A 16253-nucleotide genomic window follows, 5' to 3' on the forward strand; every position below is an offset into this window, starting at 1 on the left:
TTCCGGGTTGCTCACTGTCCCCCCTGCGAACGGGCTCCTGTGGTGCCTTTCTGTCACCCTGTTGGGCCCTGTAGTATCTGCCCCAGTGGGCTTTCCCGCGACCCCTGCAGACACCCCGTCACCTCTCTGTGCCATGTTTCCATCTTGCCCTGCATCTCCAGTGGCTATTGTGCCAGCCACTCACCTGGCACATGCAGCTTCATGCAGCTCAGCGATACTGCCCCCTCACCGATTAGCCTGGCGCACCTCTCCCACCGGTGCTAACCCAGTCTGTAACACCTTAGACTGTCACTGACCTGGGCACGTTGTGTCTAATATGGGACTGAGTGCCTTGTTTGTTCTTAATAATAAGTAATACTCAGCAAGCCATGGGTTTGGGGCTGCCCAAGGCGGATGAGATGTGCCTTAACTGTGATCTAGGTTTCTCCTGAACTCTCTTGGGGAAGGGAAAAGTAAAGAGGAGATTCTGAGCCTGGACTGTCTTGGAGGGATGAGCACTGAGCCTGATTCCAGAGAGGGCATTGGTGAATAATTTTCAATAAGTCTTGAAGCACTGGGGAAGATCCATAAAACTGGAAGAAAGCTAATGTTGTGGCAATTTAAAAAAAGGGGTGAATGGAATGAACTGAGTAATTATAGGCTTGTGAGCCTGCCATTGATTGTAGGCAAGATATTGGAGCAGCAGATGCTGCACTCCATTAATAAAGAATTAAAGGAGGGTAATGTAATTAAAACAAATCAGCATGGGTTTATGGAAAATAAACCTTGTCAAACTAACTCCAGATCTGTGTTCATGAGATTGCAGGTTTAGTTAATGAATAGTGTTGACACACTTAGATTTCTGTAAGGCATTTGACTTGGTACTACATAACATTTTGATTAAAAGGATGAACGGGATAAAATTATCGTGGTACACATTAAATGGATTAAAAACTGGCTAACTGATAGGTCTCAATCTAATTGTAAACAGGAATAATCATCAAGCAGATGTATTTCCATTGTGGTCTTGCAAGGGTTAGTTCTATGCTATTTAGAAGAAAATGTAAAATCATCACGGACAGAGTTTGCAATTGACACACAAATTTGGAGAATGATAAATAATGAAGAGGGACAGGTCACTGATTCAGAGTGATCTGGGATTGCTTGGTAAATGGGGCACAAACTATATGTTTTAATATGGCTAAATAGAAATGTATACACCTAAGAATAAAACATATAGGCCATAGTTACATGATGGGGGACTCTGTCCTGGGAAGTAGTGACTCTGAGAAAGATTTGAGTGTTGTGGTAGATAATCAGCTGAATGTGAGCTCCCAGTGTGATGCTGTGGCCAAAAGAGCTAACTAATGTAGTCCTGGAGTGCATAAACAAGGGAATCTCTAGTAGGTGTAGAGAAGTTATTTTACCTCTGTATTTAGCACTGCTCTAGTGCTGCTGGAATACTGTGGTTCAGTTTTGGTGCCCACAATTCAAGAAGGAAATTGATAAATTGGAACAGATTCAGAGAAGAGCCAGGAGTGTGATTAAAGAATTAGAAAACCTGCCTTATTGTGATAGACTCACAGAGCTCAATCTCTTTAGTTTAACAAAGGGAGGTTAGGGTGTGACTTGATTACAATCTAGGAGTATCTACATGGGGAACAAATATTTAATAATGGACTCTTCAATCTAGCAGAGAAAGATGTAACATGGTCCAATGGCTGGAAGTTGATGGTATACAGATTCAGACTGGAAATAATTACCCTGTCAAAAATGTACAACTTAACCACTTGAACAGTTTACCAAGGGTCATGGTGGATTCTCCAACACTGACTATTTTTAAATCAAGGTTGGATATTTTTCTAAAAAAGATGCTCTAGAAATTATTTTTGGGAAATTCTGTGACTTGTTTACAGGAGGTCATGCTAGATGATTACAGTGGGCCCTTTTGGCCTTCGAATCCATGAATCTGAATTATCGGTTTGCTCTGAAGTGTATTTACATTAGACCTGAGTGACTGAGTTTTAAATAACCCTGTGAACCTGGCCTAATAATTGCCAAACAGACAATGTTGATGATTTTACTTCACATGTTCTTTAGTCCTTTTTCACTTTTTGTGGCAGGAGAACCAACTAGAGGTTTTTTCTCTAAAGGAAAGAATGTTCCCTTGGCATCACTGCAGTGTGTTGGCCACACGTTTTAACCAATATGCCAGATTTATCTATTCTATTTTATTGTTTATGGAACAAAGTGTAATTGTTGAGATTGTACTGTAAATATGCAAGTGCAGACACCTATAGTAGTTTTAAGTATGGAACTACAACTTGTGATGTGTTATGCATCCTTTAACTGTTAGATAAAGGAAATGCTAGAAGTGCAAGAAACAGCAATAACAGATTGGGATGAAATAACAATTGTCAATTGCAAAGACCGACTCAAACTTTTGCACTTTCTTAGATAAAAACTACATATTCTATCTGACAATGTCTCTGAGTGCTCAGTTTCTAGAGCCCTTTCATACAGCAATGCCTTAAAGTGTTGGTTTTGCTCAAACTCGAGGGATGGAATTGGCAGCGGCTGGCTTAAAGTGATGGTTCTTTGTTTTAAAACAATTAGCTCTTTTCACCTGTCCAAAGCAATGTCAAAGTTGGTGTTTGGAGGCAATGTCTAAAATATCTAGTAGCAAATGAAATTGCCTCATTCCCATTATGTTGAAATGTCTTTTGTTTTGTTGAAGAAATTCCCATTGTGTCCAGAATAAATCTTTCCTTATGTTGCATTTCCAAGTCAACTATGGTGACTTGTTAAAGGAACATATTTCTTTCTTGTACATAACCTGAACTTCTGGCCAGGTTTCTTATGTTTGGAGCCCTAGCGTTAGCTTTAGGAATTAATGCTGTGACAACTTAAGCAATATTTAGCGAATTCCTCTGCCAAGCAAAGGAGTGTCAAATGTGGACCACCGCCAAAAGTCATAATGTATAGAATAATGCTTCAGCTCTTGTCTTTATAGCACAGATACTGATAATCTTGTTGATTTGTGGTTAATATGCACTGTCATCCTGTGCTTTATTGTGTTCTATCCACTCTCGTTTGTCCTCACAGTCTCCATGAGAGGGGAGAATTGCATCCCAGTAGAAATGAACATTGCAGACTGTGCAGAGCATCACTGCACTGAGACTCTGCTGTTTAGATGGCCAACTTGTTGGAGAGAGAGGGAGGGGTGGTTGGACTCATCTAACAGTTCCCTTCTGATGGGTTATGAGTAATCAGTCAGCTAAAGAAACCTCCCTCTTACAACAGCAGTTGGGAAAGAGTCCATAGATTCTGGGCTGCAGTGTTGGCACAATGACTCATAGACGTCACTGCTCGAAAAGACCAGTTTCATTTCTCTACTTCCCCTGACCAGTGCAGGCTTGTTCCCTACATTGTTTTCTAATGGTTTTTGTAGTGTAGTTTTGAAGGGCTCAGTTATGGGGCTCTCACCATTTCCATCGGGAGAGTGCTTTTCCTGGTGATGTACAGAAATTTTTCTGTTGCTTAGCTTTATATAATTGCACCTAGTTATGCCCGCTTGGACTCCTCCAAATAATTCCTTTCTTCTGGTGTTTATACCCATTCAGCGCAGTACAACATAATACAATTTTATTTGCATTTTGTATTTGACACAAACTGTGTCCCAAAGCCCTTGGATTAAATTTCACAACTGTGTCATTGTCATACTATCCAAACTATTACATACTTAATTTTCACTCTTTTGGCATAAGGAATTATTTCAACTTGTTAACTGTTTATGCTGCTCTTATCAGAATTTGCTTCAGTTTTTGATTTTAAGCATCTTTGCAGTGCTTGAGATGTGGAACAAAGAGTTAAAAATATACAGCATTAAAATACTAGTAAACACAAGATGCCAAGAATCTCCAAATAATTGCTCTCTAAAACCCAGTAAATGGTACCCCATCATCATCATCTCCAAATTAATCCCATCAACCCATCTCCCCGTATGCCTAGGGGAAAACATGAGCCTGGGAGAGTGTCCAGAAAATTAACAACTCTGAGGAGTGGCCAGGAGTGCATTCTGGAGTAAGGAGCACCACCTTCTCCTGTTTAGACCAAAGGGGCTCCAGTTTGAGCATTTCTGTTGCTTGCAACCATCGGAGTATGCATAGGGAGATGGGCTGTCACTTAATGAGCCATAATAATTAATTTTATTAACCACTTTGCACTTTATAGGTCAAAGCAGCTCTTTGAACTCCACCTGGGAGTCAGTAGATGGATTGATCAGCTATATAATGTGCTCCCTGCAGGAAACCCCATTTAGCAAGTGGACAGCCACATTTGCCACTAACTTTAGCTTCCAAATCATTCCAAGGTCTGTCATCACGTGTAGCATGCTGCAATAATCTGAGCTCAGGGTGTCAAAGGCATGAATAATTGTAGCAAGGTCTGTGTCTGATAGAAACAGTCACTCCTCAGGCACAGATTGGGTTGTGGAGGCAGTGCTCTTGGCCAAAATTCTTAGCTCTGGGTAGTCCCAGAATTTATAAAGAGCTATGTATTGTAGATCTATGAGACAACTGAACAGGTACCAGTAATTTCAGCAGTCGGGTGCCCAGAATTGGATGTTTACAGCATTCTAGCTGTGTCTGCATGCCACAGCTGTAGTGGGAGAGACAATCTCCTCCTTGCTACAAAATGAGGGTGGTGCTACTGCTTTACACATGCCCCAAAACTTCATTGGCCGTTTTTGCTATTCTATCCCATTGCACACTCTCATCTGGTGTGCTTTCTGCTATCTATAGGCCTTGCAACTACTGCTTCCCAAGCTTTTGCTTTCCACCAACTATCTGTATTTCAGATTATTTTCTCTTGGGGTATTTATTAGCTGTATTTTCCCAAATTGAACCTCATTTTATGTTTTGCCTTGTTATAGGATAGGAGAATGAGTCACTATAGTGAGGTTGCTTAAATGAATTAGGGTGGGTGAATTATTATTTTTTAGGACACAAACTGGTTTCTATTACTCACCCTGTTTCATTCATGTAGCTTTCCAAATTATTCACCTTTAGGGCTAAAATCTTCTGTTCTTGGTTTCTGTTTGAAGGTGAAATTTTGGAAAGCTCAAGCAAAATGCTTTCAGTTATGGGATAGGATAAAATATTCTCTGTGGGAAGGAGAATTTCAAAGACCCTTTTACGGCTGAAGTATAAAAAGTAAAACTATGGGTAGTCCTTGGGGATTAAAACCCTAGCTTGTTGGGTTGAGGCAAAGGAGAAATAATTTTTATAAGTAATTATAAACCACTTCTAAGCATGCGTAGTGGGAAGCTAAAATTGTAGCAAAGCCTTTTGAATCTCGACCCCCCCTTGTGGCATCACTGCGAAATTCTGCCTTACTGGAGGCTTATGCAGGCACAGAAGCTGTAGCTGGGGCATTTTGTGTGTGTATATTAAAAAAAAAAAAAAAAAAAGTTTGCAGGTGTCTAATTGAAAACTCCTCAGCCCAACAAGCGTCTTAACATTCGGAGCAAGAGAAAATTATGGGTGGCAAAAAAAATAAATAATAATAATAATTCACAGCGGTTGATCTGTGTGTAACCGTTCCTGCATTCTACAAATACAAGCTTTTATTTACAGGAAAACTGTGCCATTCTGTTGCAGAGATGCAGCTCTTCCCAGTGGCGACTGATGTGCTGTAGTTTTAGTAACCCAGTTTGATTTGACAGTGTGGCCAAACAGTAGGAGCAACAAAAATGGGGCATTAATCCCGGTCGTCTTTCCATATACACTTTGTTAGTGTAGTATTTAAATTGAGTTTAAATACAGAAAATTATCCCATCCCCTTTTCTTGGGAAAAACAAACATAAAAAAAAATGCAAATTTCTTAATGCAATATTAAGTTGGTCAATTCTTGGGTAACTTTTACATTCCAGATAATTGCGATTTTAGGGTTATTTCAGCAATATTAAGTTGGCTGTATTGCACATGTGCTTTTAGTGTAGAACAGAATTGGTAAATACTGTATGTACAGAAGCTTAATTGTGGCTGTTGAAATATTAACATTTCCTGATATTTGTGATTTTAACTCTGCTATATTACATGTATCAACACCGTATGTAAAGTACCTGCCCAGTCATACACTCCCTTTGCTCTCCCAAATTCAATGAGGCAATCTGTATTTACTTTTTGTAATGAGTACTTAATAGTTGCAATAATTAAAGAAATTCAGTGCACTCAGACTTGTGGTCACTCTCATTTATTATCTTAGGGCTAGTCTACACTGGCAATGCTAAAGCGCTACTGTGGCAGCGCTTTAACGTGCCTTGTGTGGTCGCGGCGCGGCGCTGGGAGAGAGCTCTCTCAATCCTCTTAAAAAACCCCACCTCCACAAGGGGTGTAGCTCCCAGCGCTGGTGCACTGTCTACACTGGCGCTTTACAGCACTGAAACTTGCTGTGCTCAGCGAGGTGTTTTTTCACACCCCTGAGCGAGAAAGGTGCAGTGCTGTTGTAAATTGCCAGCGTAGACAAGCCCTTACTTTGCATCATCATCAGCGGTTATTCAAGGATCTCAAGGTATTGTACAAATCTTCATTCCTGTTTTACAGATGAGGAAACTGAGGTCCATGAGTGCTGGGTGGTGGTAGTGGCCTGAGATGTACAGGAGGTCAGACTAAGGCAATAAAGGATGGTCACATCATTTAAAGGCTGACTCTCTGAAGTGACTTGCCTGAGGTGTCACTTCACGTCAATGGCAGAGCTGGATATAATTCTTGGGTCTCCTTACTCCTCCCCTGCTTCAACCACTCAAACTTTTTTCCTTATAACAAGTATCTAACGTGGGGTTGTACTTGATTGATTACTTTCTACTTATGTAATTTTGTCTAACTAGTATTGTTTTATAAAAGGTCAATGAACATAATTGATTTTGCCATTTTTATGAATATCTTTATAAAGGCTAATACAGATATTGCCTGTTTAGGCACAGATGACTGATTGTTTAAATGCTTATTTTATACATTCAGTTTGTTCCTTTTCTTTTTCAGCCGAGTGGTTTTACCATGCTCAGTGCAAGAGGTATGTACTCTCTATCTTTCTTGTTGGGCTTTATGGTCTTATTTTAAAAACTGATTAGCCTGGATCCAAATGTTGGTTCTGTACTGTGTGTCCATTAGTCTACCAGATGTGAGTTACTGTCCCATCAGGGAGGCAGAGCAAACTTGTCTCAGCTCAGTGAACTTCAAAGCAGACAAATGACTACAGGTCAAGAAACGTTAGCCACTTCCAAGCCAATCCAGTGCTTATGATCAAGAAAAGGAAATTGTAAATCTCTTCATTGCTGCAGAAACTTCCTGCTGATGAGGCATTGTGTGACTCGAGCTAATATACTTCTGTCTCCCATCAAACAGGGATAGGGACACTCTTTAAGTGTTCGAAACTGAGGATTTAAATGGCACTGAAATGCACTTAACTAAAGCTCTCTCCCCAGAGTCCAAGTTGAACAGAAAACTTCCTGTTCTAAGGGGAAATGCAGCCTCTCTTGTTTACCTTCTGGCAGCTAGTTCCAGCCACCTAAATAGCTTTTTCCAAAGAAAGCTTTGTTATATACATGTGTGGTGACCTCTTGAATAACTGTGTGCATGTTGAAGCTGCAACGCTGGAAATAAAACTAATCATGTAACAATTTTACATGTAAACTAAAAGCATTTAAATAGCCATACTTGCATGTCTTTTGCCAGAACAGAAATAGTGTTTCGAAGTTCTCTTGGGTATCATGGAAGATTGTATGCTGTTGTATTAATGTGGAACAAAACAAATAGAGCCCAGAGCCTGTTTTCATGATCCATTAGACATATTTTCCAAAGTTTTGTCATTCTCTAGTGTGCACTGTCCTTATAGTAAAGTGTCCATTCGCTTGCATGTAATTATGTCCATACAAAGTTCTCTGGTCAAATTGAAATATCTAAATTCTGACACACTAAACAGTTTTCCTCTGTCACATTTTAATGTTGAAATTTTGCATCTCTTAATTTCAGTATCAAGTTGGGCAACTTTACTCTGTGGCAGAAGCTAGTAAAAATGAAACAGGAGGTGGTGAAGGAATTCAAGTCTTAAAGAATGAGCCTTATGAAAAGGATAGTGAAAAGGGACAGTATACCCACAAAATCTATCACTTAAAGAGGTAAGGGATCTTTTTGTGTTCTTTCTGTGAGGGAACTACTGACCCATGATTTCCCAGCTTCTATTTTTATTATGTAAAAGTACAGTACACTTCAGTCTTGACCAGGAAATATTTAGAGCCAGTTTGGAATTTTATGAAGGGTAATGGGGAAGAAGAGGAGCACACCATAAAATAGGTCTGGACATCAAAAAAGGTAAGTTTTAGGCATTTCATTCAGAGGAGACTTTTCTGCTGTTTTATACAGCTCATCAAATTGCTCATGTTAAATACATGAGTTTTCCCAAAGCTTGTGATACTTCAGCCTGTGCTTTTGTTAGTGAAGAAATTCACGGCAGCAGCATATCCCTGCTAACATGTATTTCTGACAAGACTTCACTTGATACCTTTCCCTGTGCGATGTGAGCACTACCTCAGTCAGGCTACAGTTCCCTAGACTCTTTGTGAAATTGGGCCATATTTGCTGCCAGTGAGCTATGTTTTGTTCCTTTTACAATTATGGAAGAGGATTTCATCTGAGGTCATTTTCTTGCTTACTGTTTTGACACATATGCACCAGTGTGGTGGCTAGTATAAACAGTGGTTTAGTATCCTGGCTACAATTGTCTTCCACTTCTACTCTTGAATGGGAAATGTTCATTAATATTTGCCTATTAAAGTTGTTGCTGGAATCTTGCTACAGCTACTGGGACCCCTGATCTATTTTGATCTTGTCACTACTGTAAACAGACTGTCCAGTGGATCAAAGAGTATAGTTCTGAATCTATTACGATTTTCTTTGAAGGCTTAAATAATATAGAACAGAAGCTTGTAGTTACGACCTAGAAAAAATTGACTAATGAGAAACTGAATTGTTGACCAGAACCACCTCCTAGTTCTCTGTGATTGGTAATGTCAAAGTCTTCAAAGTTAGGAACATAACTTTCTGACCTAAGAAATTCCTCCCTGGTTGTCTTTCATTTTCCTTACCTAAAATGGATCTGGGATTCAACTAAGCCCATGCTTTGTGCTAGTGTTTAATTTGGTAGGTGTATGCAGTACAGATTAGTAATGAAGACGTGTGCCAGGGCTTCATTTCATCAGGAAGATGAAGATTAAGATACTGGTAATTTGTGTGTTGCTACAATTTTGTGGTGTATCTAGTAGAAATTGACTTGTGCGGCGTTTGCTGACCTAAGTTCATGAGGAGTGAAGCCCTCCTCCCTTATTTTCTGTTGGATTACTCACCATGATAGTTGCTGATGTTGTTTTGCATGGCTTACTATATCTAGTTTACCATTTTACAAGAAACCAGAATTTTCAGCTCTCTTGTAATTGTTTAAACTGCTCTTCTTCTTTTTTTTTCCCTCCAAAAAATTATGAAAATTGTGGGTATGTTGGAACAGAGTCTCCCAGCTGGCCTGTCATATTTCTAGAGCCCTTGTCGCAATACTATTTCTAAATCACTTAGTACCGAAATGTATATTAAATAAGGAGTCTTAACTTGGGTCATTAGAGTATGACTTGTTTATAGACTGCCTTTAATGTGGGGTTCCTTACAGCTTTCCAGTTAGTTCACTGAGCTCCAAGAGTAGGTATTATCTCTTTTAAAAGAGCTCTGAAACTCAGTAATATTTCACTTTTTGATTTGGTTCCCTCAGAATATATTACTCCTGGGGGAATTCTGCGCCACTGCGCAATGCAGAATTTAGCGGAATTCCCTGTTTACTCTGCAGAATTTCTGGCTACCACTAGGGGCCACTGGACTCTGCAGAGCCCAGCTCAAAGTGAGCAGATCGCCCTGCCTGGCAGGGCTGGATGCTGCACGCTCTGCTTGATCCTCATTCTCCTGGGACGGAGAGGGCCTGGGAGAACCAACCAGCTTTGGCAAAGGGTGAGGAAGGGCAGGGCTGCATCACAACACGTCCCCTGGTGGGACAATAAAGAAATTGGAGCGAGTAAAGGCTCTGGGTGTGCTGGTGCCTGGGGGCTGCCCCGCTGCTGGGCTCTGCGGGGAGAGGAGTGCGGGTATCTGAGCTCTGTGGGCTCCACACAGCCCCCTCCAACACCCACAACTGAAACTGGGTTGTTGTAGGGGTTTCTTTAACTCTACTCCCGGGGGGGATCCTTTTTGCTGTTGTCTGTATTGTTGACATGTTGACAGGTATTTTGAAATAAATTACCAAAATAATTGAAACTGGAGTGATTATATTGTTGTTTTGACAAATAAAATATGCAGAATTTTAAAACATTGTGTGCAGAATTTTTAATTTTTTGGTGCAGAATTCCCCCAGGAGTTGTGTGTGTAATATATATAGCCACTTTCTGTGATACATGAGGATGTAATTCCTATGTTTGTTTAAACTTCAACATTTTACATACTTAAAACTAGAGCTGGTTAAGCAAAACTCCAATAATTTAGCTAACTCTTCCATCAGTTCATGAAGAAATTATTCATGAATTACTTCTTCTGTTTGACCAACTCCTTAAAAAGTAAAAAACCCAAAGGCACTTTTGCGAGTGCACGCGCATTTATTAAACTAAATGTAGAGTTAGGTATGTCCTAGTGCATATTAATCTCTGGATGGAAATATCCCTTAGACAGGAAAGTATGCCATATTTGAAGGATTGTAGCCTAAATGGCACAGGGACAATAGACAAACTAGGGTAAGGCAATAATAGCAGGGAAGGCTGCAGATCTCCTTGTCAGACCTGGGCACAGTACAGCGACTACACTGGTGGATGTTGTTGAAGGTCTCCTGGCAATGAATGAAGATCCACTGTCCATTGCTGATGTTTTCTATCATTGGCTTTCAATACCATTAATTATGAGGTGTTGCTGACTTGCCTGTAGAGGGAGTGGATATGACTTCTCTCAGGTTGCTGACCATTCCCAACGGAGGAGGATGGATCCTTGTTCATCATACCCAAGAGTGCTCCCATGTGGAATCAAACAGCTTTCAATTTTATCTCCCTGCTAATTCAAGACATGCATGGAATCAGTGGCGGGGGAGGGATGGTGTTAATGAGGGGTATTTCAATATGTTGATGTGTGCTTTCTCATTTGACCCAGCCTGTGCTGTCCAATGCCCGATTCAGTGTCTGTGGGAGACTGAGGTGACATGAAAATGAGACATCACTCCCAGCAGAGAGCCAGAGCAGGAACCCCTTTGGTTTAAAAGAGGGAGCTGCTGACAGGGTCCTGAAGTGGTGAATGCATTTCTTAAATAGCCAGATTTGGTGTTCTTCAGCTTGTGCTACCTAGGCATTTGGGGAAGGAGGGGTATGATAAGAGCTAATGTTTATGGTAAAGGCGGGGAGTGGTGACTATTTGTCAAATTTTAATTTAATCTTTGGTTAATTATTTTTCTGGTTTGGAGTGAGGAGCAGCTACTGGTTCAGCCTTTTTATGTGGCTTTTGTGTTTGTCAGTGGTGCATAGAGCTTGGATGTGTGTATCTTTTGTATATAAATCAAATAAGTGTTCAGCTGGCTCACGTCTGATCCTTAGGTGTGTTTCCTTTTGGTGGAAGAGTGGTACGGGCACTCTTCAGTGTACACTGTAAATTGGGAGAACTTCAGTTGATGTATAAATGTTAGGATAGCCAGATCTGCATGTCTCTGCTAATTAGAATAATTTGATAATAAAGTTTAGTAAGTAATACCTTATCTATTCACTTTAAATACTGAAATCTCATGTTTGCTATCAAACCAATCAAATCAGTGTTTTGCTATCCAAGATTAAACTTGTTCAAGTCAGATAATTTTTTTTATTGCCAAACAGAGGTTCCAGCTTGGCAGCATGAGCCAAAACATGAGCTGATCTGTTGGGACTAACTACAAGCACATGGAAAATTATATCCGGAACTTGATGTACAGGGTTGCTGTGGCTACTGTGAAGTTGTTAAAATATTTTTGTTGGGTTGGCTCTGGCTGGCCCATCTCCATTTAAATCTGTTTAAAGCATTGAGGTTGAATATTTGAAAATAACAATACGTTATTTTGCCATTTGTTCTGGATCGCTCCCATGTGGTCAGTCACCAGTGGTACCTGTAGAGTGAGTGAGCTCACACTTCAACAATCCTAGTGAAAAGGCGATCTTTACTTACCAGCCATTTTTTAGGGAAAAGATGACTTTTCCATTCCATTTGAGGTAGAAAGAACCTTGAATGATTGTCCAGAGTGGTGGACTTCAGCCCGGGTTGCTGGCCTTGTTCTTGGCCCCTTCATTCCTTTCTCGGAGTAACCCCACTGACTTTTCAGCTTGCTTTCTTGATCTAACAGGGCATGGGACACTGAAAATATTCTCCATTTAAAAGGAATCTGTTCAGGAACTGGGAATCATCAAATAGTAGAGGTAGTGAAATGATTATAAGGAATTAAAGCAGGCCATAGAAATAAATTACTGCATAAGATGGCACTTGAACCTTTCATCTTGAGAAATCAGATAAAATCCTAACTTGAGTTGCAAGAGAAATGAGTTCAGTAGCAATCTAACTACATAGCAGATAACCGTTACTCACAAATGCCATGTTATGTGGGATTAATTGGTGTCAAAAGGAACAACTAACTCCTGGAAGTTTGTTGCAGGTCATTCTTTAAGTGGGCATGAGCAGAGCTGAATGCAGATGTCTGTACTATACCTAGCTTAAGTCTGTACCACTGATTACAATTGTATAAGCTACAAACTCGCTTGCAGTCTTTAAAAAAAGAAATAAATGTTTGTTTAGTGGTGGAGCTACTCCTGATCCATTAGGGATAATGAGAATGTCCACAACTGTAGATAGAATCTCTCCTGCTTCAGGACATAAACCAATCACCAGCTGCCTGGGTTTCAGAAAAATTTATCTTCATGGGGTTTCTGTACTTTACTCTGAAGCATCTGGTCTGACCACTCTTGGGGAGAGAATTCTTGACTCGGTGGGCCTTAGGTTTAATCGGGCCTGGCAATTCTTATAGTAGGAAATCAATATTTACTTCTTAAGACATAACTGGGATAATTTAATCTATTCCTATTCAGGTTCTAGATCAGAGCTAACTGAGTTACATGACTTGATCTCTGTTATGCCATGCTGCTAGAGAGCTCAACAGACCAGAACCTTAGAGCAGAGTTTCTTTAGACAATGGTGTTTACTGTAGGTGAAGAGAAAGGAAAGCTAAACTGAATTTATGATTGAGATCATGCTGCTGAAAATATGCTTAAGTGACTCAATTACTTTGGGAATGGTAACATTATTGCAGTTCATACAAATTAAACTGCTTGTGCATCATAATTTTTAATATGCTTGGGTAAAAAAATGTGCCTTTTCAATTAGATTGCTAGAAATCATTGTGGAATCTCATTCAGTTGGCAAAGCTGTAACAAACGTACAATATTTTGCTCTTCACAGTAAAGTTCCTGGGTTTGTAAGGATGATTGCTCCAGAAGGCTCCTTGGTATTCCATGAAAAGGCTTGGAATGCATATCCATATTGTAGAACAAGTAAGCTTGCTCTGAATTGATTCTTACATTTTTGCCATACTGCTTAGAGATGCTATCAAGTGGTTTAGGCCCCAAAGTTTTGTAATTGGGTGGAAAATATCTTGCAGATCACTTTTTGGCAAACCTACTCTGGCTGAGCTATGCAGCCATGAAAGACAACGTAAGTTAACCAGCAGATTCTAGTCCCAAGACATAATTATGTGCTAGTGCATGATGTCTCCTGTACAAGACTAAAGAGTCTGACTAATGTCTCTTTCCAAGTCCAGGTTAAAACTTGTTAGGAAAGAGACATAATTTACAGTCCCTAAAAGCTTCTGCAAAGGATGAGTGTAAAGGTTAAAAATTACAATTGTAGATAGCAATCAAAGTTCCTTTGATTTGATGCAATATTCATGTTTACTGTCCAGAAAACTCTTTGGTCTTTAGAGGAGGAAGTTGTGTAAAGGAGATGCATTCACCATATTCCATTTCTGAAGCTTTGATTTCTTTACGTTCCACGAATCCTGTCCCTTTTTATTTTTTGGCCTGTCTTGTGTCAAAGTGTTTAAAATACCTTAAAGCATACTTCATCTTTAACATTAACAAATGGTTTCACAGAAGTATGCTGATGAATGGTTTTATTGTGGGATTATTTTATTGAACAAGGGGTTTTTAATGAGCAATTGTTATACCCTCTGTATATAACTCCATCTGTATTACAGATTGCTTTAGAGTTAATACTTTTGTGACAGACCTGTTGCGCATATTAACACTATTTTTAATGCCTTCTTTTCCTTTTCGTTGCATGTCCCTCTGGCTTTCAGTTGTGACGGTGAGTACCTGGATTATTATTTGTTTATGAAATGTGTTTTAATGTGGCTCTTGGTTATTAAAGTTATAACTGACTTTCTGATGCTGCATATCTGCCAATCCAGACTCTGGTTTACTGATTAGGTAAGATTTCACCAGTCAGAAATCAAAATTTTCAATCTGATACTTGCCGCTACTTCTCTCCTTATTCTCTTGTTCTGCTCTCATCACTCACTCTGCTCTTCATAATTCCTGATATTGGAACAGTACACCATGCTAAATGATTTAATAGCTGTGAATATACAGCTTAAAATGGCAAGAGTTCCACAGCAAGCTATCCAGGAAAGGGAAGAAAGTGCCTTGGGATCTACTTTCCTCCAGCTTAGCATAGCAGACTAGCTTTGCCCTATTGCATCAAGCACTCTCCACGCAATTACGGCAGAGTCTGGGCATGTGACCTGATCAAATGGACAGCCAATGTCTCTGGAGGAGCTTTCTTTTCACCAGAAAGTGGTAAGTACTCTCAAGGATAGTCAGAGCGGTGCAGGCTTTCTCTAGTTCAGTGGTCCTGTGTGGTAAGGTCTTTGTGAAGGCTGGCACTAAGGAATGCCAATTATGTGTCCAAAATGCAAGTACATAACCTCTTCCATTAGGGAAAGCTGAAGTGAAAAAACCAGCCAGCCTAAAACATCCCCCAGCAATCCCTTATAGGATGCTTTAGTTTTCACCATAGTCTTTGAGAAGGGTTAAACCTCCAATAACTCCTGAATCAGTGTGTGTATATATAGTGAAAACTGCTTAGTTATCTGAGCTATGACACTCTGTTCCCTGCATAAGACCAAATTAGCCATACTGTACTGTACTTGTTGGATTCACTCACTGAATTTAGAGGTGAAAAATACTTGGGTCTTTGAATTTCCAGGAGACAGAATACTGTGTTAGATGGAGCACAAGTCTACTGGAGTGGCAGTTCTTGCTGTAGTTCCACCCCAGAGCCAGCTGCTGAATTTTCCTGCTGAATGTCCTGCTTGGAATCATTCAGGTTGAGTGCAGCTGTAGAAGGGGAAAGGATTAGCACTTCCTCATTTGATTTGTAGACATAGACAAGAAATGCTCAAAATAGTGTTGTTGCACTGAGCAAAGTTAGTATCCTAAGTGGTAATGGTTTAATGTAGCGGACACACAACTGCTATCATAATTTAATGGGAATTTGTGTAACCTCATGCATCACTGTGCAAATTTGGCCCTATAGGCTGATGTGCAAAGCACTTCTCACTGGCAATGCAGTAAAGTGCATTTTAAATGAATGTTAGATTTCTATAAATGAGCAACTTCCTTTGTGACTCTAGTTTGGCCCATCCTGCAACATCATAAGCCAGTGTGTTAAAGCTGGACTAGTCAGAGTAAGAATGACACCAGTGGGTATTTAAACATTGAGCTAATGTCAAACAAAAAAGCCCTTCTCATTGTTAAAAACCGTTGCTGTAAAGTGTAAACCAGTTTTTGGTCTCTTCTATAGTATATAGCCACTGTAGCTTGAAATTAGTCAGTTGACCCTGGGATGCTTGGCAGAAACACACCCTGCCAGCATCTGAAAATATCATGGATCTTGCCTACAGAGATAACACTGATTCATAGATTCTAGGACTGGAAGGGACCTCGAGAGGTCATCGAGTCCAGTCCCCTGCCCTCATGGCAGGACCAAATACTGTCTAGACCATCCCGGATAGACATTTATCTAACCTACTCTTAAATATCTCCAGAGATGGAGATTCCACAACCTCCCTAGGCAGTTTATTCCAGTATTTAACCACCCTGACAGGAACTTTTTCCTAATGTCTAACCTAAA

At 40.1% G+C, this 16253-nt stretch overlaps 1 protein-coding gene across 1 annotated transcript in view; it reads left to right on the top strand.

The window, feature by feature from the left end:
• Nucleotides 1–8078: 8078 nt before the first annotated feature.
• The window catches only part of PITPNB (phosphatidylinositol transfer protein beta), a 59834-nt gene continuing 51659 nt past the window's right edge, over nucleotides 8079–16253 (top strand). Inside the window, exons 1-3 of the mRNA XM_029912625.1 lie at nucleotides 8079–8158; nucleotides 13524–13615; nucleotides 14419–14426. Coding sequence (XP_029768485.1) covers nucleotides 13546–13615; nucleotides 14419–14426 — 78 coding nt within the window. The 5' untranslated portion in view covers nucleotides 8079–8158; nucleotides 13524–13545. The remainder of the gene's footprint in view (nucleotides 8159–13523; nucleotides 13616–14418; nucleotides 14427–16253) is intronic.

The sequence above is a fragment of the Terrapene carolina genome, unplaced genomic scaffold, assembly GCF_002925995.2.
Source record: "Terrapene carolina triunguis isolate 2854851 unplaced genomic scaffold, T_m_triunguis-2.0 Scaffold234, whole genome shotgun sequence".
In the NCBI taxonomy this organism is placed as follows: domain Eukaryota; kingdom Metazoa; phylum Chordata; order Testudines; family Emydidae; genus Terrapene; species Terrapene triunguis.